This window comes from Arvicanthis niloticus, chromosome 5 (assembly GCF_011762505.2).
Source record: "Arvicanthis niloticus isolate mArvNil1 chromosome 5, mArvNil1.pat.X, whole genome shotgun sequence".
In the NCBI taxonomy this organism is placed as follows: Eukaryota; Metazoa; Chordata; class Mammalia; order Rodentia; family Muridae; genus Arvicanthis; species Arvicanthis niloticus.
Genome location: NC_047662.1, coordinates 7110883 through 7138002, shown reverse-complemented (window position 1 = coordinate 7138002; position 27120 = coordinate 7110883). Strand labels below are relative to the sequence as shown.

Genomic DNA, 27120 nt, shown 5'->3' with positions numbered 1-27120 from the left:
CATATGAGTACATTGCGGCTGTCTTCAGACACACCAGAAGAGGGCATTGGATCCCATTACAGATGGTTGTGAGCCACCATGTGGGTGCTGGGAATTGAACTCAGGACCTCTGGAAGAGCAGCCAGTGCTCTTAACTGCTGAGCCATCTCTCCAGCCCGATTCTTATTCTTACTAGAGCACCTCTATAGGTTTTAAGGCCCTTTCACTTCTGCCTCGCTTATGTGCACATGAGAGAGCATGTACACACACACACACACACACCCACCATTTTTTTCCCTAATGCTTTCCCTCTCACTTTGTGGCCTGATCTTGGTCTTGAGACCCTCGCTCCTAATAAACCCCATTTCTGAAAGGTAATTCTGTGTCACCCTCCTTCCTTGAGGTATCCAATGCTGTTCACTTAGTGCTATACATGTGAGTACCTCTCACTGCAGTGGAGGCCACAGGTGCCTCTGCATGCTGTCTCTGGCGGAAAGACTGCACTCAGGTCATTCGCAAGTGTTGGGTGGATGCTCAAATGTCCATTGAACACATCACTGTTTCGGTTTTGGTACGGTCGACTGGCCTGGAATATGATATACATGAGCTCTTAATCCTCCTGCCTTTATACTGCCTGGAGGCCAAGGCTACAGGTACCAGCACACCAGGTTTATGTGTTGCTGGAGGCTCTGTGCATGCTGGGTCAACAGTCTATCACCTGAGCTCCATTCCCAGCCCTGACCTGGAACTCTTGACCCTCCTGCTTTAGCCTCCCAAGTACTGAGATTATAGGTGTGCACTGCCAACCTGACCACGTCATTGTCTTTGCCTAGGTACAGACTTCATGACCGTGGTCCCTCACCTGTGCTCTGCTTACAAGGGGAAGCTCACTGCAGATTTCACACTACCACCCTCCCCAGCCTTCCCCAGCCCCAAGTACAATACAACTTATCATGGGCAGTTCTACAACAGGGGCTTCTGGAGAATTTCCACATCCTTTAGACAAAATAGTGGCTTACACATTTGGCAGAAAACTCTTTCAAACAACAGCACATGTACTTCTCTAGTTATATCAGAAAACCACAAACCACAGTTGGTTTTTAGACAGTTAATACCAGGCATGGTAATTTTCTTTGCTTTTTTTTTTTTTTTTTTTTTTTTTTTTTGGTTTTTCACTCTGTAGACCAAGCGGCTGGCTGAGAACTCAAGAGATCCACCTCCCTGTGCCTCCTGCACCACTGTGTGAGTCGCACATACCTTTAATAGTAGCACTCTTGAGGCACAGGGAGGCAGATCTCTGAGTTTGAAGCCACCTTGGTTTACAAAGTGAGTTCCAGCACAGCCAGGGTTACACAGACAAACCCAGTCTCAAAAAAACAAAATAAATAAATAAATATATAAATAAAATTGTCTCTGAAAGAATCTTAATTCATATGCAATGGCTTTCCAAAGGGCATAAGAATAAAATACAAAAGTGTAGAGGCGGTGGTGCATTCCTTTATCCCAGTACTCTGGAGGCAGATCTCTGAGTTCGAGGCCAGCCTGGTCTACAGACAACAGGGCTACACAGAGGAGCCCTGTCTCCAAAAACCAAAACAAAAGAATAAAAGCACAGGTGGTGCGATGCACTGGTTGTACCTTTATTACTTTCACCTCGTTCATTAGCAGGTCTGTGATGCAAGGTTACCATACACAGCTAGAGAATGTCTGCATTACACAGCTAGGGCTATACAGCAAAAGAACCAGCATTAGTACAAATACAAGAACTGTATTTACATTTTGTATACTCAAGCTCCAAACATTAGATATTTACAAAATAAAACATGAAAATGAAATCCAAAATTAATAATGTACATTGTTGCTTGTGCTCAACTCCTTCCCTGGGGAGAGATCAGTTTGCAAAGTCTTGGTTCAGAAAGGCCACTTATGCTTCATGGATTCTGTTATAGCATGGGGATGATGACAAGAGACTCCACTCTCAACAGACAAGGATGTTAGAGCCACAAAGTCTACAATAATGCTTAAACATGAGGAGGCTGGTGGGTCCCTTAGGTGAACTTAGGTGAACTGATGCCGGAATGCACAGCATGAAAAGAATCAATTAAAGACATGACAACATGTAACATCCAGGGTTTGGCACAGGACCAACCTGTGCCTGGACTTTCTGTCTGAGCAGCTATCTACTGTGAGGCTGTCTGATCTGCAGTCCCGGGATTGAACCAGAGGCATCACACATAACTGCCAAGTGCTATACCACTAAGCAATGCCCCTAACTTCCGGCTGTGAGGTTTTATCACCAGTTCAGTATCAACTCTTTTTTTGAGTAATTAGGGGCTCTCTTAAGATTTTTTTTTTAAAGAGCTCAAATATCTACTTCATAAATGGCCTTCTGAACAGTAACAGTAAATCTCTCAGCTGACGATCTCTGACTTGCTCCATGGTCGTGGCCTTACTCTCTCTTGGTGGCTCACAGGTCATGGTGGATGGCTGCAGTACACAGCGCCAGTTTCACTCAAATGGATTCAGCACACCTTCCAAGAGCAGCAACAGAATTATTCCTTTCTTCTCACAGAGCAAGTTAAAGATTACATTTTCCAAAAGGAACCCAAATGAAAAGTGATGGACCCATGCTAAACAAACCGCAGCCCTGGTATTGTTCAGAAGAGTGAAAGCACAGTACCCACGAGGAAAATGCAAGAGTCCCAGCAGGAGCCACACAGGGTAGGACCTTCCCCTTTCAGTCCAATGTGCAATTCATTACAGCTGTATAAATATACAAATACCTTACAAAATTAAATATCCCTGTAAATTAGACAAGAAGCAGCAGGTAACAAAGTCTAGGCTTTGAAATATGTGCCAGGAAATATCATGATTTTAGACCGCAAACACCTTTCACAACCATTCATTCCTTCATCTAAACAAGATAAAAAAAATTTGAAGAATAGGTATACAAATTCCACATAGCTGAAGGGAAAAAATATAATGGTTTCTTAGCTGAGGAACCTTCAGCTCTCACCTCACCAAGCTTCTCATTTATGGATGGAAATCAGGGGCACGCTCAGAAGCAGTCTGGCCTGTGCTCCTGCCTAACCTTGTGCAGGGACTGCCTGGTCCCTGCAGAGTCTGGGACTGAGAGCTGACTGACTCCCAGGGCAGTCTCCCAGAAGCAGGCAAGGCCTGAGCACTGGCGGGCACAGATGCTCTATTGGCTTGGGAGGAAGGAGGAGAAAGACGTAAAGGAAGGGGAGGCCAATTCATTTTACCCAGCACTCACTTTTCTGTAATTTATATGTTTTCCTTGTAAGTGTTTTATTTAAAGGAGTACTTTGAAGAATTAAAAATAGTTTCCTTAAAGGTTAGTTGTCTTTCCTGCTACGATGGCAACCACAAAACTCTCATGTCTTGCCATAAAACCCTTTCTCTTTCAGAGCTTCGAAGCAAAGGTGACCTTGCCTGGAAACAGAACATAAAGCCCCAATGTTCAAAGTCTGATCTGATCATGGGCCTTACAGTGAGAGGGGTCCAACAGCGGCAGGTAGAGGCACAGGTGCCCAAGCTCCAACCTTACTTTCCCTGGTTTCCTAACGAGGCCTCCTAGGGGGCCTCAGATGAAGGAGCAGTCCAGTTTGGTTCAGGCTAACATTTGATATTTGCAAAGCAAAGACTTTCTAAACCAGTTTTGTTTGAGTTAAAACACAAGTCATCGCAGGGGTTAGTGTATCACACAATGTCACCCTCCCTCAGGTTTCACACCTCTCTCTCGTCACAGACACGGATCCTTCTGTCTAACTTCCTAACAGCAGCAACATCAGTGATTCAGTTTAAGAACGACCTTGGATCTTCATTTCCCTGAAAGTAGATTTAGTTCTGGTCCAGGAAACTGTCTATAAGCGTAGACAGAGCCTGCTGAATTTGAGTATACACCAGAAGGACATGTTGTGTCCATTAGACAACAGAGACTTCTAACTACATTAAAAATCTCATATATACGCTTAGAAAACAAGTAACATTACAGTTAGTAACCTATACTTTAAGGAGAGAAAGAAAGTTTTAAAAATCTACCAGAGTTGATCATCTTTTGGATAAGAACAGTCTGATTTCTTCCCTTTCTTTTCTCCACGGTCCACTTTTCCTTTTCTTTGCAAAGCAACTGTAACAAAAGAAGCTGGGAGTCCTGTTCTTCAGAGAGAAGCCCTGCTGAGAGGTCAGAAGCAAGGGGCTGCATGCTAGCCTCCCTAGTGGCTGCTCTGCAGTGGAGATGAGCTCCTGACCAGAAGGAAATCCATTCCTTCTCTACCCTCAGGTAACCAGGAACCTTCCCAGAGTGGAGATGAGCAGATGCCTTCCTGGGTGTGTGAGTGATGCTGAAACAGGCTGGCGAGACCAGTAAACAGCAGCCTGAATGAGCCCCAAGTCACTGACACAGCAACTGAAGTAGCCCCATTGGGCATTCTGTGCCCTACTCAGTCCCCAACATGACTGGCCAGTGGAGGAAGAGCGCTATTTTCTATGAACCTCTTGAACCCAGAGACCTGGCTTGTTAGAAGCCACAGAAACTGGTAGCAGTGAATTTTTCCTCAGGAGTGTTTCCAAACTCCACAGGGACAGTGGGGGCGGGGGGGGGGGGCGCATGTCCCGATCCAGTAGCAAACTACAGGCCAGTTGGGAGACAATCTTTTCGACCCTAAATGTCTTCTGATTTGTTTGGAGTGGTGGTGGGACTGGTCAGTTCTGGCATTCAGAAAACAGTGCCATGTTTGTTCGGATGGAGACAGGTATTACTGGAAATGGCCACTGGATTTAGATGGAGACCTCAGAACTGATGCTGAAGCTAAAGTCTTTGATCAAAGGGGACTAGACAATCACAAGGTGCACTCAGCACTCTCAAAGCAACAATGGTCCAGTCTACCACCAGAAAGCCAAACACTCCCCAATCCCTCGCGTGGGAAATCTGTTCCTGACATCACATAATTCCAAATAGTAATGCGGAGGAGAGGGTTGGGAAAATCCTAGACAACAGCCTCCTCCCAGTGAGGAGACAAGTTTGTAGGACCCTGCTGTGAGGAACTACAGTCAGCCTTTAACTCCCACACTTGTGACCCACTGCCCAATCTACTGCAGTAGCCTGAGCCTTAAAGGGCCAGCAGCAGCCGTGGTTCCAGGCCAATCACAAAAGCCCCTCTGTATTTTCCACAATATAAATCCATGCTCTGAGCCCTGATTTAGACAGAGAATATAAATCCCATTACTGAGCTTCCCACAGTGCTTTCCCTGAATAGAAACACAAGGATTAGCCACCAGAGAAAGAGAGAGAGAGAGGAGAGAGAGAGAGAGAGAGAGAGAGAGAGAGAGAGAGAGAGAGACAGAGACACAGAGAGACACAGAAAGAGACAGAGAGATGCACAGAGAAAGAGACATACAGATAGAGAGACAGAGATAGAGATAGAGACAGAGACAGAGAGAGAAAGCAAGGTTTTTCTCCTGACAATAACAAACGTCTCCTCCCTTAGTCTCTAAGCCACCCAGAAAAAAGTAGATTATCATAAATAAAGGGGAAAAAAAGAGAGACAGAGAATTTACCCTGAAAACCAGAGCTATTCAAAGACAACAGCTGGACAGTGACCATGAAGGGGACCTATCATCCAAAAGGAAGGTGAAGTACACAGGAAAATCATTTGGAGATCTGCTGGATCCCCTCAGGGTGTGTGAGTGTGAGTGTATATGAATGTGTAGTGGTTTTGTTCCCCTTTGTTAGGCCACATGCTACAAGTCTTAGCACAAGAATAAGAAGAGTACAGAGCCATGGAGATAGGGACCAGGAGAACTAGAGAGGTGCAGGGTGACAAGGGAAAGTCGTTAAGCCACAGGATTACATACAAGAATAACCGTCAAGAATCACAAAGAGAATGAGAGGTAACACTTTCTTTATCTGTCGAAGGTGAGCAAGGCTCAGGAGAATCGCTTAGTACTTTGGCTGGCTTGGGCATCTGCGAGAGAGTTTTGACCTATGAGAAAAACAGGAGGCAGGATTAGAAAAGTGGATGCTGGTCTCACAGGTGACACCGCAGGCCCAGGTTTCTATGCTCCTAAACAAATAGCTAGACCAGCAGTTCTCAACTTGTGGGTTGGGACCCCTTTGGGGACTGAATAACCTTTTCACAGGGGTCGCATATCAGATGTCCTGCATAGCAGATATGTTCATTATGACTCTTAATAGTAGCAAAGTGGCAGCTATGAGGTCTCTACGCTAGGAACTCTGTGAGTTACACTCCTCACGCAGAGGGCTGAACAGTGGGAGTCCGTTAAAGCACTCCCAGTCCTTCCTTTACTCAGTGCTCTGGACCCTCTGCAGACCTCCTGAAAACTGAAACCAAAAGCTGATTAAGTGGTATAGCCATGCCTATGGCCAATGTCCTTACAGCTGAGGACACATGATACCTCAGGGGAAGCAGGGCACTCATTCTCACCCTGTAACTTGTTGTACCCTTGCCTTGCTTCCATTTTCAACCCAGTTAGAACGATGCATGTTTCCTATCTATGCTGGCTGTCTCTGGGGCTGAAGCCAAGTAGAGAAAGGAAACAGCCACCTAGAGCCAGGCATGGTAGTGCACACCTGTAATTGCAGCCTTGAGATGAGGTGGAGAACTTAGCATCCAGCTTGGCTATATGTTAAGACTGTCTCAGCATGACAAAATAAAGCAAAGGAGCAGCATCTTACCTTATTGTGCCAGCCAGAAGTGGGTTAAAGGCATATAACCAGTCATTCATGTCTTTGTCATTGAGAGCTTGCAGAAGGACCCCACGGTGCTTTGTGCATACAGCGAAAGTATTAGGTGTCTGGAAAGAGACATTAAGTAAAAGACAGTTATTGGGAAGAATGAATATCTAGGGCCATCTTGCCGTATTCACAGGGTCAGAGCACTTCACACTGAAAGTTCAAGCAACCCAGATATAAAGTAGGATCCATGTCACAGAACAGAATGTCAACCTCTAAAGGGAAGAACACAGGTAGCAACAGACAGCAAAGTCAGGACAGACTGACCTTCACCATAGCCTGTTGGTCCTCGCTGTACTCCACCTGTGCTGTAGACAGGTTAATGATGCCACGTTCTACTGGGTCTTTGTCACTGTTATAGATGAAGACGTAAGGACGACGAACCACAACGAAGTGTTTAGCCCAGCTGCTGGAAAGTGGCTCTTTGAAATGCAGGTATCCCTTCTTAGACACCACTGAGCTACAAGGACATTGCAGAAGAGGTCAGTGTCTCCTAAAGCAAACAGCAATGAGCTGAGATCTGTCAACACATGCTTCCACGAGGCGACCCTCAGATGCAACAGGACAGGAAAGTGACCCATTTGGCCTAGATTATCATGCAAACGCCACAGCAGCACAGAGCGTCAGGCTCAGGCACCCACTGCCCACAGCAAGGACAATCCGTGTGCCCTACAAAGGCTGCGGGCCACAGCACTCACCCCGCTCTGACTTCTTCAATGTCTGGAACAAGATTGAGAAATTCATTCTTTCCTGCTCGGGCCAAATAGGGCGTCTCCACAGTTGGGACAATCTGAAACTGTTCAAATTCTTGGCAGGGACTGGAGGCACGAGAGTTGGCTTCTGGGGTCCTTACAGAGGAAGAAAAGAGTAAGAAGCATTTTAGTAAGGTCAAAGCAATTGTGGACATGTGCTAACCAAGACACAGTGCCCCGGCCCAAGTACCAGAGGCAAAACAAGCTGGTGTCAGAAACGTAATTCTCAATTTCAGCTCATTTTCTTTGGAAAAGGACACTGGGGACCACTGAGTCACAGGCTCTCCTGCTATCCTAAGAACATAAGCACCTGAATATGAACTGTGTTCCCTCAGGAGTGTCCTATCAGTCTTAGGGCCAGAACTGACAGAGTAGTTCTCAAAGTGAGGCCCCTGAATGACAGCAGCAGCATCTGGGACTGGTAGACTCCCAATCAGAGGAAGTACCTGGACCTAGATGAGAAGGTTCCTAAGAGCACAGGAGTACAGCAGTGATCATTCTTTAGGCCTCTGTTCTGGTTGTTAGAGATTTCCTAGAATAGCTTTGTGTGTGTGTGTGTGTGGGGGGGCTCATGCATGCGGAAGCCAGAGGTCAACACTAGATGCCTTCCTATCATTCTCCACTTAACTGTGAAAGTTTTTACCTTTTCTATAGTATCTATTTCTTCTGTGAGCCCTATACAATGTATCGTGATCATCTCCACCTCTCTACAGCCCTCAACTCCCTCTGCTTCACCAACACACACCCCTTCTAACTTCTTGTTAGTAATCTGGTGAGTTCAGTTAGTATCTATATTCACACAGGCATGGGGCCATATACTAGAGCACAGACCAGTAGACATGCCACAAAGACAAAGAACTCTTTCCCAGCAGCCATCAGTTGCTAGTAGCCCCTCAACTAGGAATTGGGCCTTGTGAGACTCACCCCTATCTGTGGACTGGCTTCATCTCGTGCAGGTCTCAGGCAGGTGACCATAGCTGCCATGGCTTCATGAGTGCAATGGCCATGCCATGTCCAGAAGACAGCATTGCACGGCACTCCTCCCATCCCCCAGCTGTAAGGGTTTCTGTTGTTTGTTTGCTTTTTGTTTTGTTTGTTTTTGTTTGTTTCTTTTGACAGGGTTTCTCTGTGTAGCCCTGGGTGTCCTGGAACTCATTTGTAGACCAGGCTGGTCTCAAACTCTGAGATCTGCTTGCCTCTGCCTCCCAAGTGCTGGGATTAAAGGTGTGCACCACCAATGCTTGGTTCATCCCCCGCCTCCCTCCATCCCCAAGCTCTTGAATTCCCTCTGTTCCCTCTTCTGTGAAGTTCCCTGAGCCTTGTGGATATTTTTGAGACAGAGACTCTCACTGAATCTGGAGCTCAACATTAGACTAGCTGGCCAGCAAGCCCAGGATCCACCTGTCTCTGCCTCCTCAGCACTGGGATCACAGGCGTGTCCACTGCAGGTGCTTTTATGTGGATGCTGGGGGTCTGAACTCAGGTTCTCAGGCCTGCACAGTGAGCACCTCATCATCGGTGCCATCTCCCTGGTCCTCCCTCCGTGCTTTGTCATTTCTTGAACTGGGATGCATCTTACATTTGATTGGTGTTTTTAATTAGCTTTTGCTTTCTTAGTAGCACATATAACAATTTCATACAGCTAATAACATCCTAAATAAAATTACATTTAAAAAGTGCCCACACATTTTAGAGTTGTCCAGAATAAGACAGTGATGCTTACGGAGTCCAGACTATAGAAAAGCTGGCACTTTGCTTGTCTCTGTGAAATCTGAGTACTTACTTCTGATCCATAGAGCTGTTCCTGGAGTCCACCAGAGAGGGGCATGTGGAGGAGGGTGTGAGGGTGGAACTGCTGAAACTGGACACCGAGGGGTCCCGTCCAATTGGAGAGATGTCAGACAGCTACAACAAGGAGGGCACCAGTGAGATTCAGCAGCAACACAATGGAGCTCAATATTAGACTAGCTGGCCAGCAAGCCCAGGATCCACCTGTCCCTGCCTCCTCAGCACTGGGATCACAGGCGTGTCCGCTGCAGGTGCTTTTATGTGGATGCTGGGGGTCTGAACTCAGGTTCTCAGGCCTGCACAGCGAGCACTTCTCCTCTGCCTCTGCCGCAGAGCAGCAAAAGTTGTCCATGACAACTAGTACCTTTTTTTTTTTTTTAAGGCTGATTCAAAGTCATTAAAGAAAACAAGCCTCTATACACAGTTATTTCTGCTCGTAGGTAATGCACCAAACCCTTGGTTCTATCCCCAGAGTGAGAAAAAAAAGGAGGAGGAAGGAGAGATTTGGGTGTGGGGGAAGAATGAGAAACTTTTTGTGTCTCTAATTCTCCTTGCTCGTCTCACAATTGTCACATAAATGCCAGGCACCTAGAGCACACATGCGCTGTTGACGCACATGGCAAAGGCCTGCACTTATGGAGCATACATTAATGAAGAAGGGAGACAGACTTTCAAAGCGTGCCAGATAGTCAGGCCCATTTCTTTAATTTCAGTACTCAGGAGGCAGAGGCAAGCAGACCCCTGGGAGGTCAAGATACTACCATAGCAATTTCCTGAGCAGCCAGCGATACATAGTTACACCATGCCTCAAAAAACCCCAATCAATCAATCAATCAATCAATAAAATAAAAGTACCAGATAGTAGGGCCAGAAATACATCTCAGTGGTTAAGAGAACTGGCTGCTCTTACAGAGGACCTGGGTTTGAGTCTCAGCATGGACTTAGTACTTCACAACTATCTGTGACTTCAGTTCCAGAGGATCCAATGCCCTTTTCTGACTTCCACAGGTACCAGGCACAAAACGCGATGCATAGAGCTACATGCATGTAAAATATTCATACATATAAAATTAAAATAATAAAAGGGAAAACCAAACATTTCAGGGGGTCTCTGGCCTGCTTGGGGGCTGAAAGAGGCCCACTCCCAAGAAGGCAACCCAGAAATGATGAGGGAGCCACCCACGGGAGTGTCTAGAGGAAGGTATGTGAAGTACAAACAGACTCAGGCAGGCAACCGATGGGAGGACTGAGGAAAAGCCAAAGCATCAGGCTAATTAAGGCCATGAAGGACACAAAAGTCCTCTCAAGAACTAGCCTTCTTTGCTGAATGCATTAACCCTGATGTCACCAATAGCCTCAAGTTTTTGTTTCACACAAAAGCATAGTACTTGCCAATATCACAAGCTCTTCTAAGGGACTCAAAAACAAAACAAAACAAAACAAACAAACAAACCTAAATATTTCCTACGACAGTGACCCTATGCATCCTAGAAGGGGTCTACCAACTTCAGAAGTCAGTGTTCTGACAAAATCAGAAGCCATGCCAGAGCATAACACTACACACCTGCAGACACAGTCCAGATCCATCTCAATGCTACATACCTGCAGACATAGTTCACACCCATCTCAACCTCTAAAAGCAGCAGAAGTTCTGACTGGAAATCCGGACTGGGAAGCTGGGAAGAAAATGGTCAACACCACAATGGAAAAGCAATGGCTGAGTATGCTCACCTTACAGTCACTGACACTGCCATGTACCTGGCTGAATTCTCGGTTGAAAGTGTGGGTGAGAAGCTGCAGGCACTAAAAATGAGAGAAAGATAGTCAGTTAGTCAAGGCTGAACATAAAACTCCAATGGCTAAATGAAGTCCTGTATATGAGAACTAACATGTCCTACACCTGTGCTAGCTTAGAATACCTAAGAATATGCTGAGGAAAGCTAGCATAGGTCTAGTTAAGGCGAGAAAAAGCAAATAGATTTCAACAACCATCCTTAATACAACCAAAGCAAATTACTACGGACATAGCATAGAAGTTCTTAGAAGCAGAGCATTGGTGGCCCATGATAGCATTAGAGAAGCAGAGGCAGGCAGATCTCTGTGAGTTCAAGACTAGCCTGGTCTACAAAGTTTCAGGACAGCAAGGGCTACAGAGAAACCCTATCTCAATAGGAATATAACAGCAGAACCAGGCATGGCAATATACATTAGATTAGATTAGAATCCCAGCACTCAGCAGACAGAACCAGGAACAGGTTGCTGCAAATTTAAGGTCAGCTTGATCTAGACAACAAGCTTCAAGCCAGCCAAGGCAATACAGGAAGACTGTGTCTCAGAAACCCAAAAGAATGCAATCTTTTTCTACAAGATTAGAATCTTTCTAATTCTCAATTCAATAAAAGACAAGGGTTGGGAATGTAGCCTAGTGGTAGACTGTTTGCCAAGCACACACGAGGACCTAAGTTTAACTCCTCACACTGGAAAACCAAAACCATGAACCCTTCTGGCTGGACACGCTTTCCTAAACACACTAAAAGACCACTTGACTACTAAGACAAGACAAACCAAAAACCCCTCTCAGTTTTCTATTTCCTCTTCGCCAACGACAGGCAACTGCGTACCCAGGAGTCATCCTCAAATTCTTGCCTTCTCCATCCATCCAGAACCCTTCTTCCCCTCTTTAAAGAGGCTTCATCATTTCTAATGGGTCACTGTAACAAGGAGCTCTCTCTGCCTCAGTCTCACAAAGCTATCCATTTTATTTCTGCTAAAGAAAAATTTTTATTGTTGCTTAATTTAATGTATTTTTGGCAGTACTTAAGGTCCAACTCACAGTCTGGCACATGCTGGGCGAAAGTACCTCTGAGCTATATACCATTATTCCTACTAAAGAATTTTTAATCTTGTTTAAAATCTGCAGGAGCAAACAAATACCATTTGAAATATTTACATCATTCCCTGGACCCTCTGGGAAGTGTTGGAAGCCCATACAGGAAGTGTTACAGGAAGCCCATACAGGAAGTGTTACAGGAATCCCATACAGGAAGTGTTGGATCCCATACAGGAAGTGTTACAGGAATCCCATACAGGAAGTGTTGGATCCCATACAGGATCCCTTCCATTTCCTGTCCCTTTTACCACATAAATTCCCTAAGCTACCAGATGCCCCTAATGTGTGTTCTCACAATGCCAACTCTATAGGACACAGCATGTGAAGTGCTTGGGACCGTTCTTAAGCTCAGGGCAAGAACTGACCCTTAGTATTTCTACGTTCAGTGTGAGAGAGCTTCGGAAAATGACGGAAGAGAGACTATCTCAGTGCCTGGTGGTAGGGACTCGAAGAAAGGAGGAAGGATTTCCCACCTTTGTAGCCAGCTCTTTCTCTCGGTCTACCAGGCTCTCAATGTCTGCTGAGTCGTAGCCACTGCTCTCGCTCGGTGTGATGGCGCTTTCAAAGGTGGTGGTTGAGATCTGAGAAGAGATGCTGGTCGATGTGCTAAGGGTCCCACTGCTGAGGCTGGGGGACAATGAGTCACTAAGAGACTTGGGTATGCTGTCACCAAGTCTCTCCCGAAGCAGCAAGAAGTGGCGAGTTTTTTCCACCTGAGAACAGGAACATATTACCCAAGCTCATTAAGTGTTTTCATATGCAGATCATATGCTTTCATCATCACAGGAAGTCAAAGAGCGGAGGAGTCCTGGAGAGAAGGCAGGGGTGAGCCTTGGCCCAGGCTGCTGTCCTGCCCGAGTCCCTGAGGCCCAGGATGCCCTTGATACCTCATGCAGCAGCTCCAGCTTCTCCAGCTCCCACTGGTGTTCCAGGATGAGGCTGTCTCCACGAGGTCGCCAGCCTGCTAGGTTCTCCTCTCCCCGCACATATGCCACCGAGGTGTCCAAGACTTTTCTCCTCCGCCTCTGCATGCCTAAGAGAAACCATGTTTGTTGTTTTTTAATCCCACAGAAGAGAATCTAATTCCAATTTAAGTCAAAATAAATTACTCTTACACATTTTTAAATGGTAAACTAAATTTGGCCTAAAAAATCTATAAGATTTTATTATTAATGAGTGGTGTGGTGCATGCCTTCCATTCATGCATTGAAGAGGCAGAAGTAGGTAATCCCTGTGAGTTTTAAGTTAGCATGGTCTAAACACTGAGTTTCATACTAGTCTGGGGTACCTAGTGAGACCATGTGTTAAAAAAATAAGAAGGCAGGAGGTAGTGGCACATGCCTTTAACCCCAGTACTTGAAAGGCAGAGGAAGGTGGATCTCTGAGTTCAAGGCCAGTCTGGTCTACTGCAAAGCAAGTTCCAGGACAGCCAGGGCTACACAGAGAAACCCTGTCTCAAAAGCTATGAAAGAAATGTTTTCTTTCATTGAAATGCTGGGCTCAGACTATGGTCTTGTATGAACTAAACAAATTCTTTACCATTATTAACCAGTATTTCAGCCATAAACATGGATTTCTGATAATTTCCCTGGTAAAGCTGATATTATTGATCAATAGTCTGAGGCTGACAAATGATCTTTGATAAGGTGGCATAGTGAGCAGTTGTAAGGTTTTCTGAATAGCTCGGCTCCATGGCTTAGAACCTGAGATCCTAACACTTGGAAGGCAAGGGGCTGCTGTAAGTTGCAGGCCTGAACAAAATCCTGTCTCAAGAAATGCTTTCTAAGCCAAAGATTTTTTTGTTTTTTGAGACAGGGTTTCTTTGAATCTCTGTATGTCTGTAGAACTTGCTTTGTAGACCAGGTTGGCCTCAAACTCACAGATACGCACCTGCCTCTGCCTCCTGAGTGCTGAGACTGAAGGTGTGTGCCATGCCCCACTAAGCCAAAGTTATTCTAATTCTCTCAACAAGTTCGTATTTCACAGCCTAGTTGTGGGGCACCATTTTTATAATCACATTAAATAAATAAACCATAAATCAAACGGTGTATCTTACCACCACCACCAAACTAGTTTGTAAAATACTAAAAAATACTTTCTTCTTCCCAACATAAATGAGACTCCAATTTTTTTAGCAATACTCTTGAAGAACATGGTGTGGTAAGAACTTACCAGGGCTCCCAGTGTCTGCCATTTTGCACAGGCTCAGCTCGTAGATCCCAGTCACTCGGTTGCTATTTGAGTATAAAGTAGAACAGCTGATGAGCGTCTTGTAGCACAAAACGGGAAAACCTGGGTTTGTTTACTTAAGAAAGATCAAGTCTTCTCAATGGGCTACAATTTCATACTTAGATATACACTATTTTCATTTTTATTTATTTGTGTGTGTGTCTGTCTGTGTCTGTGTGTGTATGTGTGTCTGTGTGTGTTTGTGTGTGTGTGTTTGTGTGTGTGTCTGTGTGTGTGTGTCTGTGTGTGTGTGTGTCTGTGTGTCTGTGTGTGTGTGTGTGTGTGTGTGTGTCTGTGTATTTGCATGCGTAGGTTGAAGGTCAGCTTGGGAGTCAGTTTTCTGGAGCCGTGACGTGGGCTGTGGCTCAGGTTGATGGCAGGCCCCTTCACCCCTGGGCCATCTTTCTGGTCCTAGTTAAGACACTGATTATTTTTCATCATTAACTGTTGCTTACTTATTTACTTTATTTCTCTTAGGAGATGCCTATTTTTCAGTTTGATATTTGGACCACTGTTATTTCAAAATGATGAATAGAACAGGGAACACTAGAAAATTCACAACATAAATGAGAAAACTAAGAACTTTTCTTGACATAGAGAAGAAAATGTCTGACTGAAAGAAAATGATTAACGATGAATCCTGGACACTGGAGGAAGGGACTCAACCTTTCACTGCATTACAGTCATTCTTCTTTTACTCACTAAGATGAGTGGTGATATTAAAGTATCCAGGCCATATAGTCTCAAAGGTATATTTTTCTGTGTGCCTTAAATATGTACAACAACTCTTATACAGAAGGAAATCTCAATGGCAATCTATTAAAAATATGAGTAATAGTGATCATTAGTCCTTATTAGCCTGCTTTGGAAGTATTTACATAGAATACTTTTCTTTTCTTCACCATTAACATTGTATTAAATGCCACCATGCAAGTCATCTCAACTCAGGTGTCAGTTACTCAAATGGTTTATAGATGACAAAGTAACTTGCAACAGAAGTTGGAGGGTACCTAAGGCCTGCTGTTTCTGTTGAACTAGGCAAAGAACTGGAAACTCAGCTTGTTTAAAAAACTTACGAGTCTGGTGACTTTGAGTAGCCACTACCAAAGAGGTTTCGCAGAGAACGTGGTGGTGAGATCTTGGCATCTCGGGAATAGAAGACCATGCACACATCCTTAGTGATGACAGCTGGCTGGATGCAATGGTCCAACTGCAAACAGACAAGGTAAAGTGCTGAATGATAAGGCAGAGCAGCTGTGGTGAAAGGCTGTACAGTAGTGGATTAGGAAAGCTGGTTCCAGCTGTGGAGATAGGTAGACTTCTGCTTCAATGATTTCCAAAGCCACTCAACAGATAATAATACAAGGTCAGGTGCATTCATGATAAATGCATATTTTCTTTTGAGGGAAAATTCTATCATTGCACACACTATTTAAAAATGAAGAAGCCAGCCATGGTGGTACATTCTTTGAATCCCAACACTCAGGAGGCAGAGGTAGGTGGATCTCTGTGAGTTCAAGGCCAGCCTGGTCTATAAAGAGAGTTCCAGGACAGTCAGACCTACACAGAGAGACCCTGTCTTAAAAAACAAAACAGAAAACAGAAAGAAAGAGAGAGAGAAAGGAAGGAAGGAAGAGGAGGAGAAGGGGGAGGAAGAGAGGAGGAGGAAGAAGAGGAAGGGGAAAAGAAAGGAGAAAGAAGAAGAAGAGGAGGAGGAAGAAGAGGAGGAAGAAGAGAAGAAGGAGGAGGAGGAGAAGGAGGAGGAGGAGGAGGAGGAGGAGGAGGAGGAGGAGGAGGAGGAGGAGGAGGAAGAGGAGAAGGAGAAGGAGAAGGAGAAGGAGAAGGAGAAGGAGAAGGAGAAGGAGAAGGAGAAGGAGAAGGAGAAGGAGAAGGAGAAGGAGAAGGAGAAGGAGAAGAAGGTGGTGGTGAGGCACAGAAGCTCATGGGAGGACAGACACAGGGCAGTAAGTGACTGCACAAAAGTCAGAATCTGGCTCAGATCAGGCATGATGGCGCACGCCTGTAATCCCAGTGTTTGGGAAGTAGAAACAGGAGCAACAAGTCATCCTCAGCTACATAGTAAGTTTAAGGCAAGCCTTGGATACACAAGACTCAAAAAAATAAAATCAGAAAAACTCAGGCTTGTTCCAAGACCTGGAAGCAGTCATTGTTACGACCACGAGAGCACGGCACGAAACTGTCTTAACTGGTGATTGGGTTCCAGAAGCTTAAACGATCAAAAACGTTGTGCTCTTCTGACTCAACAGAGCCCTGGAACAGAATCTAAAACAATTACAACAGCTAGCGAAGGAAAACCAAATAAACAATGTACGGATATGGAGGGGAAGGGAAGAAAACGTAAGCTGGATTTCTGCGGTCTGTTCCTGTCACCACCTACTTCTCAGGGCCTGCTCAAGTCATGGGTCCCTTACCTCCAGATAAGCAGATAAGGTCATGTAGATCTTTTCTCCATAGGGTGTCACTCGGTTCAGAAGGAGGGAGTTATGTAGGGAGCTGTCCCATACGGCCTCGAAACGATAGAAGGTCCTGAGGTCAGAAAGACAACGTCAACCCAAAATAGCCAATGGTAGCAGAAGGATCACCACTGGCAGGGTCCTAAGGAATCCCATGCCAGTCACTACCATTCTCTGTTTATCACGCTCTAACAGAGGCAGGCACCCATCCGTTAGGGATACTTAGCTGTGCGCCTCATCCCTGCTTTTTGATAAAGTTTTTGCCTGCTAACATGAGCACAGTGGCAGCACTGCCAGGAATGGGGCACATGGCTGCAGCCAACACTCAGGCAGAGGCAGGACGACTGCTGAAGTCTGACCCTAGTTTGGTCCCATTTCCAGTTTGGTCTACCAAGTTCTAGACCAGCAAGGGCATAGCACAAGACTCTTTCTCAAACAAAGCCAGCCCCACCACCAACATAAACTATGAGAACATTCAAAAGGAGTAAGAAGAATGCAGACAGAATCTGAAAGAAGAATTCCAAGTGAACCATCCTGTCTGTTTTAATTACAGATAAAAAGGACTCAGCCAGGCCTGGCGACAGGCACATGCCTTTAACCCCAGGAGGCAGAGGCAGATCGCTGAGTTCAAGACCAGCCTGGTCTACAGAGTGAGTTCCAGGACACCCAAGACTACACAGAGAAATCCTGTATCAAAAAACAAAACAAAAATCAACCAACCAACTAAACAAACAGAAAAAGGACTCTGTAACAGGTAGGCTTCAGTTTCCATATCCCCAAGATCTAAATTTCATAGGATAGTTCTGCAGACTCTTAGAGACACTTTAAATACCTGGGATGCTCGAAGATAGGAACAGGTGGAATCTAATTATTTCATCAAATAAACCCAAGTTGATCTATCAATAGTACAGAAGAATTTGATAACACTGAAGGTAGTTTTTATCATTCATTCATTCATTCTAAATATATCTGAAGATTAACCTTATAATTAAGAAATAATCATAAGCTAAATTTAGCAGACTGGTTTAAGTTCTTCAAGTTTGAGTTTTTCCTACTGGCAATATGACAGGTGGTACAGGTGGGGCTGCAGATCAATTTCTAGGTCTGTATCATGTTCCTTCTTAGAACTCTGATACCTTATGGGGGAGATGTTCTTGTAACCCCATCCCCCTCACAACACTAGTCTTAGGAAGAACAGAACTTGCTGGGCGGTGGTGGCGCATGCCTTTAATCCCAGCACTTGGGAGGCAGAGGCAGGTGGATTTCTGAGTTTGGGGCCAGCCTGGTCTACAGAGTGAGTTCCAGGACAGCCAGGACTACACAGAGAAACCCTGTCTCGAAAAACAAAACAAAACAAAACAGGAAGAACAGAACTCACCCACCTCCCGTAGAAAAACTGTTTACAGTACTCCACCCCTGCCAACCACATTTCCCCTTCCCTCTTTCCAAATGCTGACCTCACTAGTTCTGCCTTTCTAGGTTTCCAATGACAACTAACAGGCATATCCTCTCTCTAGGCACACCCCATGCATCTTCCTCCAGAAAACATGAGCAGAGAACAACCTCTGAAAGTGAATCCCCTGACTACAGCTCATGTTTCCAGTGCCCAGATTTGAGGTATGGCCACGCCCATCTGCAGCTGTCCTTACTCAGGTCTTTTCTGAAATGTGACTTGTGGGGAGCCGACAGAAATTGGCTATCATCTTTGCAGTCATGTTGAGCCATAAACCCTGACCAGAGACTTGATTGCATTAGCCTACAACAACTGAGCACACTCTGATAACATCTTGCCTTAGATACCCAGGATTTCCTTTGGGTGTGTGAGACTTAAAGGTGTGTGACTTAAGGGCGTGACTTAGAGATCAGATTTAGAGACAAGACCTAAGGGCATGATTAAAGGTGTGACTTAGAGGCGTGGCTTAGAAGTGAGACATATAAAAGGGAGATGCAGACAGAAGAGCATATCAGAGAATCAGACACTTCAGAGAGACACTAGGAACAGAGGAATCAGACACTTCAGATGAGTACAACTTGGAATTAGACATTAGGCATTTAGCACTTGGAAAAAGTAACTTGGAATTTGGAGGCACTAGGGACTAGGAACTAGGGACTAGGAACTCAAGACTTGGGACTTGGATTAGGAAGAGAGACTGAAGAATAAACAGGATTGAATCATACTCTGGTCTCCATTCTTCAAGTCCGTCCTCACTCTCTCTCTTGCTGAACCCTGACCCGCAGACTGGAGCAGCTTGGGGCAGTGCGGGCTCTAACAACTTAGCCCCCAAGGCTTTTGGCAGTGCAGGTTCCAACATTGATAGAGTGGCCCCCAACATTTTTTGGCCCCCAAGTGTGGGGCAGCCAGGGCCGCAACAGTGAGTGTTTCTCAGTGTCAAGTTTTTGAGGCAATGAGTGTGGAATAAGAAAATTCTCTATATAGACACAGAAGGCAGACAGCAACAATGAGACAGTCATCAGGCAACCCAAAGTACAACAAAAATGCCAGACTAGGAAAGCCTTTTTCGTGGCTTAGAGATTCAGCAGAACTCCTCCATGTACTCAAAATCTTGTTTAAAGTAAGAACGGTGGTGTGTGTGTGTGTGTGTGTGTGTGTGTGTGTGTGTGTGTGTGTGTGAGAGAGAGAGAGAGAGAGAGAGAGAGAGAAGGGGGGTAGGAACTACTTTCCAGACAACTGAGGTAGAATGAGCGTCTCTCAAAGCCTTTCACATGCCTTTCACCTTGATACTCTGGAAACAGTGGCAGGAGGATCCTGTGAGTTCAAGGCCAACCTGGTCTATATAGTGAGGCTGTCTTTAAAACAAAACAAAAAACCTAACTAATTAACTAACTAACATTTCTTCTTACAGACTCAACTACCCAGAGAGTCAGTCTGCTTCCCATGCACAGAGCAAAACAAAGTAAGTGGAATCTGCAGTAAACTTTTCAAGCTTTGAGATCGGTTGGGTAGAGCGAGGGGTAAGGGAAGAGAGAATGTCAGGGAACAAAGCCTGAGATTTCATATGAAATTTAAATATTCCAGTTTAGAATGCAGAAAAAAACAACTTGAAGACATGTTTTAAATTTAGTAAATGGAATGAGACAATAATTTAGCATACCAAGTCATTTGAGAAGTTAAGTATGAAGCTGTGCCGGGCGGTGGTGGCGCACGCCTTTAATCCCAGCACTTGGGAGGCAGAGGCAGGTGGATCTCTGAGTTTGAGGCCAACCTGGTCTACAGAGTGAGTTCCAGGACAGCCAGGAGCCAGGGCTACACAGAGAAACCCTGTCTTGAAAAACCAAAAAAAAAAAAGTATGAAGCTGTATTCACATCAGAGCAGACAGCACCAGGGGCATTCTTAGGTTGCAAAATTAGGTCTTGCTCTATTCTAGGTAAAGCTTAGGTTTACACAGGAAATAAATTACTGGATTAAAACAGGAACTAAAGCAACATAAGACATAAAGCGTTCTGGTAAACTAGAATCTCTATGGGCAAAAAAAACAAACAGAAAATACCTAGGAATATCCTTATCAAGAAAGAGCCTGCAAAAACAGAAGACGCTTTTGTTAGTCCAGCAACCAAAGAGACAGACAGAAAGAAAAACAAACAAATATATATGGAGAAATAGAAATACACAGAGAAAAAAAAATATTTTTAAAAAAGGCAAAATATGCTTAGAAGCAAACTGAATTCCGATAGACAAACAATGAACAGAGAATTCTGGGACACAATCTGATAAGGGGCTTAAAGTGACATGAATCCTTCTCCCAAGACTTTCATTAAGAAAAAGAATGGGCTGGCATGGTGGTGCATGCCTTTAACCCCAGCACACAGGAGGCAGAGGCAGGCGGATATTTGTGAGTTCTAAGCCAGTCTAGTCTACACAGCAAGTTTCAGGACAGCCAGGACAGTTATTCAGAGAAATCTTGTCTTGAAAAAGCAAAAATTTAAAAATGAAGAGAAAATAAAAAAGATGGTCTACAAAGGAATATGGAGATCAAATCTTTAATGACCCCCCTACTTCCCAGTTATGATATGTTAGGAAACTGCTGCTGAGCTCAGAGAAAACCAAGGCTTGGTTAACACAAGTGCAGGTGTGGACAGAAAGGGAATCAGGATCTTGCCAATTACTCTCCACTGTCAATGAGTCAGAGACCCTCTGAGACACAGATAGAGTGTAACCAATCTGCAGATGTGTACATCCACTCAACACTAGCCCTTAGATAACCTCAACAGCAACTTGACATATTAACCTATGAGCCTGTGATGGCGAACACTGTGTTGTTAACTTGGCAGGACCTAGAATCTTCTCAGAGACAAATCTGCAGGCATGTGTGGGAGGATTGTCTAGGCCAGGTGAACTGAGGTGGAAAGAGCCTCCCTAATGAGACCTGTGCCATTCCATGGCTGCCAAGTAAGCTGAGCACCAGTGTTCACTGCTCTCTGCTCCAGCTGCCTCCATGATAGCCTATATTCTCGAGCTGTAATAAACCTCTCCTTAAGTAGCTTTGCCAGGTGCTTTTTCATAGCAACAAGACAAATGACTAAATAGCTCTCTGTCTCCAAATTGAAACATTCCAAACTAGAGAGGTGTCTCATACACCGAGATAATTAATTTTAAAGACTGACTTGCTTGCTTAAGAGTTACTAGTATGTATCTGTTCTTAAACATTGCTTTAAATGTATATAAATGTTTTTCCTGCATGAAGGTAAGTATACCACATGTGTGCTTGGTGCCAGAGTAGTTCAAAAGAGGGTACTGGAACTGGAGTTCTGAGTTATGATATGAGTCTGGGAACCGAATCTGGGTCCTCTTCAAGAGCAGCCAGTACTCTTAACTGGTAAGCCATATCTCCAGCCTTCTTAAATCTTTTTATGCCATCTTTGTTAATTATTATAACTATTTACATTTAATTAAATATTAAGCATATCAATCAAATATAAGGATAAAAAGAACTTTCTGTGAAGACCAATTTAAATGATTTTTCCTAATATGAAAAGTTGAATTGTTTAATATCTGTTGAATTTAGATGAGATTTTTCTTTTGACACAGACTTTTACTCTGTGGCCCACAACAGCTTCTGACTTTCAGTCCTCTAACCTTCTTCCTTTCAGCTTCCAGTTCTTGTTCCACCAACTGGAAAACCACAGGATACACTAAAGTGTGTGTGTGTGTGTGTGTGTGTGTGTGTGTGTTTTTCAAAGAAAGACAGTCACCATTCCAACAAATAACCCCATAATTAAATAAAAGACTTTGACCTACTGCAAGAATTGATAACTTAATGTGTACACACAAAGCTTCAATTATTACAAAAAAAACGTTGAGGCTGGAGAGATAACCCAGCAGTGTACTTCCCAAGGCTCACATGGTTGATGGGGAGAACCGACTCCTGCAAGGTGTCCTTTGACTTCCATAAGTACACACCCTCTCACAAAGTAAAATGTATATACTTTTTAAAAAGCCAAGTTATTTGAAGCTGAACTCATTTCAAACAGCATCCGACCTGTTGCTGGGCTCAGGGAGGACTTCTCAAGGGCACTTCAGTGTAAGGTCCAGCACAGTCAGGGGTTCAACCCAACACCATCTACTTAGCAGCTGAGGAAATAGTGATGAATGGAAGCTGATCACTGGCAAGAGAGAGTCATGAGGTGTCTCTGCTGACGTCAGAGAAGTGGTTTTATGTATGGTCTGCCCAGGAGGAGGTGATAGTACCCTCTCCCCAGACACAACACCCACTCACACCCAGCCCCCTTCTCACAGGCCCTGTCAGCTCTCCTTACATGCAGAAAACAAGCATGTGTGTTTGTTTTTCATCTCCTAAGCAAAACTGCAATATAAGGAAAAAAATTAATCCTGACCCAAACCTATTCATTCTGTTTCTGCCTCCTGTCTTATTCCAATTCCGTTCCTAACATACACAAACAAGTTTTCCAGGGCATAAAGCAGCACAGAGAATCAATTCCATAATGCAAAGGCAGTGTCCTCGGCCCATATTGGATGTGCATGGGCTCCTGGTTCCCAGCCTTGTCGTTCTCCAAGACAATAACCTAACCTAGAGCTGGAATTACAGGTTGTTCTGAGTCACATGAGTGGTGTGAGGAATGAAATTTGGGTCCTCTACAAGAACATTTTTACTACAGAGTCATTTTTCTAGCTCTGAAACAGAATTTGTTTGTTTGATTATTTATTTAAAGACATGATCTCTCCATGTAGTCCTGGCTGTCCTGTAGCTTCCTATGTAGACTAGGTCAGCCTTGAGTCACAGAGATTCTCCAGTCTCTGCCTCCCAAAAGTGGAATTAAAGGTGAACAGCACCACATCAGAATTTCTGAAGTAAAAAGGAAATTCCTTTCTTCATTTGCACCATGAGTCATTAGAAATAGGGAACCTAACATGAATCCATCAAACAGCACCAGGTTGACACTTCTGTGATGCAGGGCACCCTACCTGCTGGAGCTGTGGGAAGACTTCAGGGACTTAGCAGAGATGATGTTTAGGGAAAGGACAGCATCAACTGCAGCTTCATCTACCTCGGGTTTACTCCTAATCCGACCTAAAAGAAGGGATAATGAAACCAGAAGATGAGCACATTAAAAAATAAGGCATAACTTTGTTAAATCAAAAGGTCTGATGGCACAGACCTATCATTTTAACTACTTAGCAGAAGGACCAAAAGTTCAAGGCCAGCCTGCATAGCTTAGTGACAAATTGTCTTTAAAAAAAAAAAAGTATGAGGAAATAGCTTAGTGGCAGAACAAATGCAAGTCTCCGAGTTCAATCGCCAGCACTTAGTGGAAGAGCATTTGCCTAGCATGCCTGCATGCACATTCTCCCTCTCTAGTATCCTCTCTCTACTAGGTAATCATTCTCCTGAGCCACAACCCTAGCACTCAAGAGAGCTTCAAAAATCTGGCAGTGGTGACACACACCTTTAGTCCCAGCACTTGGTAGGCAGAGGCAGGCAGATCTATGAGTTCGAAGCCAGCTTGGTCTAGAGTTCCATGATAGGCAGGACTACATGGGAAAATCAAGTCTTGACCCTCCTCCCTACCACCGAGAGAGAGCTTCAAACTCAAGGTGTTTATTTTTTCCACTTTGTGCATACCTCTCCTGTACTCAGCACTGAACGATGTCATTTCTAAGGCCAGCCTCCCTCAGCTGATGGAATGTACTCACCTACCACCAGTTCACGGACATCTTTCCAGTGCAGCTCACTGCCCTTCTCGTGGATGATAGTCACTGTGATCCGTCGCTGGATGCCCTGGTAATGGAACAAGATTCCACTTCAGAAGAATGTATTAGGAAATGAACAAGCCAGTTGATGGTCTGGTTTTAAGAGATGCCTTCTAACTTCACACCTGTAATCACAGGATGAAGCTTGAGGCTGGATGAATTCATACATCCTGGGAAAGAAAGAGAGGCGGGGGTGGGCTGGGACAGACAGAGAGACAGATACACATACAAAGGTGGGGAGGCAGAGACAGACCAACAGACAGATGATCAAGACCATGTTATATGCTCTAAGGAAATAGAGCTCCCTGCAACACGGATACCTGCACAAGAAGTAGTTTAAAGACTGATAGCACAAACTGGCCAGGAATTACTAAGAAGCCAAGGTTGGCGTTGAGTTCATAATCCTCCTGCCTCCGCCTCCTGAATGTTGGGATTATAAAAGTGTAGTAACACACTAGGCTTTGACTATTATCTTACCAAATGAGTAGTATAAATTTAAAAAGTATACTTTCAATCCATTCAGACTTCCAAAATTAACCTTAGAACGAGCTCCTGGCTGTGCTTGGTGGCACATGCCTATAATCCAAGTACTTATCAGACTGAGGCAGGAGGATCCCATAAATTCAAGAACCTAGCCTACTCATCAAGACTCTGTTACAAAAATACAGTGTCAAGGACATAGCTCAGTGGAAGAATACTTGCCTTGTATGAAAAGGGCTCCCAAAACCAAAACAAGACAAGAAAAAACAAATCAAAAAACCTCCATTGCAGGGGTTGGAGGGAAGGTTCAGAGGTTAAGAGCACTGACTGCTCTTCTAGAGGTCCCGAGTTCAATTCCCAGCACCTGCATGGTGGCTCACAACCATCTATAATGAGATCTGGTCCCCTCTTCTGGCCTGCAAGCATATATTCAGGCAGAACACTGTATACATAATAAACAGACAAATTAAAAACAAAACAACCATTGCCAGGCTATGGTGGCTCAGACCTGCTAACCAAATGATCAAGAAGCTGAGGCAAGAGAACAAAAGAGTCACCTCAGGAATTGGAGGCCAGCTGGAGGACAAAGTAAGAATATGTCTGATAATACAAAACTCAAAGACTGACAGTGAGACACAAGCTATATAACATCTTATGAGAGCAACACAAATGGCAGTAATTGAACTCCATTGTTTCCATACACTGATACAATGTGTTCTGACCACATCCAACGACCACTGCCTCCCTCCCAACTCTTCTAATGTCCCCACCTTGTTCCCTTCCCAGCTTCACATCCTTTCTTGTTGACACCCACCACCCAATTAGTGCTCAACAGTGTGGGCTGTGGGGCCATCCCGCAGGGCATATAGAACAACTTACCTGTATCTATATCCATGGATAAAGGAGAGAGACTTCTGTAGTACTCACTAACTAATAGTGACTCTGTCAAGGACCAGGCCTCAGAGGGCCTCCCCCAGACCCTTTCTCACAACAGCTATTCTAAAATATATTTACAGATATTTTTGCCTAATTAAATAATTTGAAGTGGGAAGATCAACTTCTTTGAAGTGGGAACATACACCTTTAATCTAGATTTTTTTTTGGGGGGGGGGGTTTCGAGACAGGATTTCTTTGTATAGCATTGGTTATCCTGAAACTAATTCTGTAGATCAGGCAGGCCTCCAACTAACAGAGATCAGCCTGACTCTGCCTCCCAAATGCTGGGATTAATGGCACATACCACTATCAGGCAGCTAATTCAGATCCTTAGAAGTGGGAAGACCCATCTGTAATCTGGGCCATACCTTCTATAGAAGAACAGAGAAAAAGGAACCCTTATTCTCTGCCTGCTTGTTCTTGTCCTCCCTAGAAAGTCCACTCCTTCACAGGCATTGCAGCCTACTTCTCGTGGACCTCAGAGTATGATGAAGACCAGCTGAGATATCCAGTCTTCCAGTCAAAGCAAATACTGGATTATTGGACTAGCTGGATCACAGCATGTAAGTTATTCTAGTAAATCCCCTTTGTGTGTGAACAGAGAGAGAGAAAGAGAGAGAAAGAGAGAGAGAAAGAGAGAGAGAAACTGATTCTATAAGTTCTATTACTAATATAGAAATAGTATTTGATGTTTTATATTCAATTCCCACCTATTTTCTACCTTGATTAAAAAAAAAAAAAAGGAACAAATCAAAACAAAAATGTCCTCCCACATTCTCCTCTCCAAATGGAGAAGACAAACTGAGAAATCTGTTGTTGTGTTTTTTATGTCAGTACCTGGTGCAGCAAAAATGTTCCCTGGCAGGGCAAGCCTGCTGTGTGGTCAACCACAGCTGGAATATACCTATAAAATAAACCACAAAAGACAGAAGTTAGGACTGCTTCACCTGCCAAGCCTGCCTGGGCTGTAGCCAAGGGAAATCTCTGTTGTTCTACACTCTGCTCCACATCTGACCCCGTGGGGACACGTCATCTCAGAGCCACGGGTACATTTGTGTGTCTCAGAGTCTCTGCCTGACTGGAGTGTGAAAAGAACAGTGACTTTTGTTCCATCTCTGTCTATTGTATAATAATTCAGTAAATAACAGATGTTACAGAACTGAGTGGAAATAAGAAATAGATAATTTCCAATTCTAACTATAAAGCTCCAGAAAGCAATTATTTAAAAAAACCATCTCTTAACAACTTCTTCATCATGGAAACTAAGATAAGGTTGGAGATCTGCCTGTAGAAAGTCACATTCTTCAGACGACTGTCAACTGAGTTGCTACAGAACTCTATTTGACACGGGGTCATAAGTACAGCAGACACTAACGGTTAACGGTGCTGATCATCACTGATGGTGGTTCACTGCATGATACACAGAGGAACACTACATTAACAGTTACTCCCTAATCTGGACTAATGGATGTAGCTGCTTGACTGTTTCAGGAGTAGATTCTCTTTGTGTGTGTGTGTGTGTGTATGTATGTGTGTGTGTGTGTGTCTGTGTGTATTTAATTTATGTATATGAGTGCACTATTGCTGT

The 27120-nt window shown here is 44.3% G+C and overlaps 1 protein-coding gene across 18 annotated transcripts in view; it reads right to left on the bottom strand.

The window, feature by feature from the left end:
* Nucleotides 1-1598: 1598 nt before the first annotated feature.
* Kif1b (kinesin family member 1B) overlaps nt 1599-27120 on the bottom strand; it is a 132465-nt gene continuing 106943 nt past the window's right edge. For 8 of the 18 annotated variants that reach the window (XM_034503333.2, XM_034503340.2, XM_034503342.2 and 5 more), the window contains 15 exons: nt 26370-26436; nt 24060-24144; nt 23331-23436; nt 20398-20424; nt 16846-16960; nt 15490-15623; nt 14357-14418; nt 13072-13217; nt 12658-12897; nt 11026-11097; nt 9290-9411; nt 7453-7602; nt 7022-7214; nt 6698-6816; nt 1599-5984 (listed from right to left, as the gene is read on the bottom strand). In XM_034503333.2, coding sequence (XP_034359224.1) covers nt 5942-5984; nt 6698-6816; nt 7022-7214; nt 7453-7602; nt 9290-9411; nt 11026-11097; nt 12658-12897; nt 13072-13217; nt 14357-14418; nt 15490-15623; nt 16846-16960; nt 20398-20424; nt 23331-23436; nt 24060-24144; nt 26370-26436 — 1681 coding nt within the window. In that variant the 3' untranslated portion in view covers nt 1599-5941. The remainder of the gene's footprint in view (nt 5985-6697; nt 6817-7021; nt 7215-7452; nt 7603-9289; nt 9412-11025; nt 11098-12657; nt 12898-13071; nt 13218-14356; nt 14419-15489; nt 15624-16845; nt 16961-20397; nt 20425-23330; nt 23437-24059; nt 24145-26369; nt 26437-27120) is intronic. The other 10 variants (XM_076933731.1, XM_034503347.2, XM_034503335.2 and 7 more) reach the window with 3 other exon arrangements.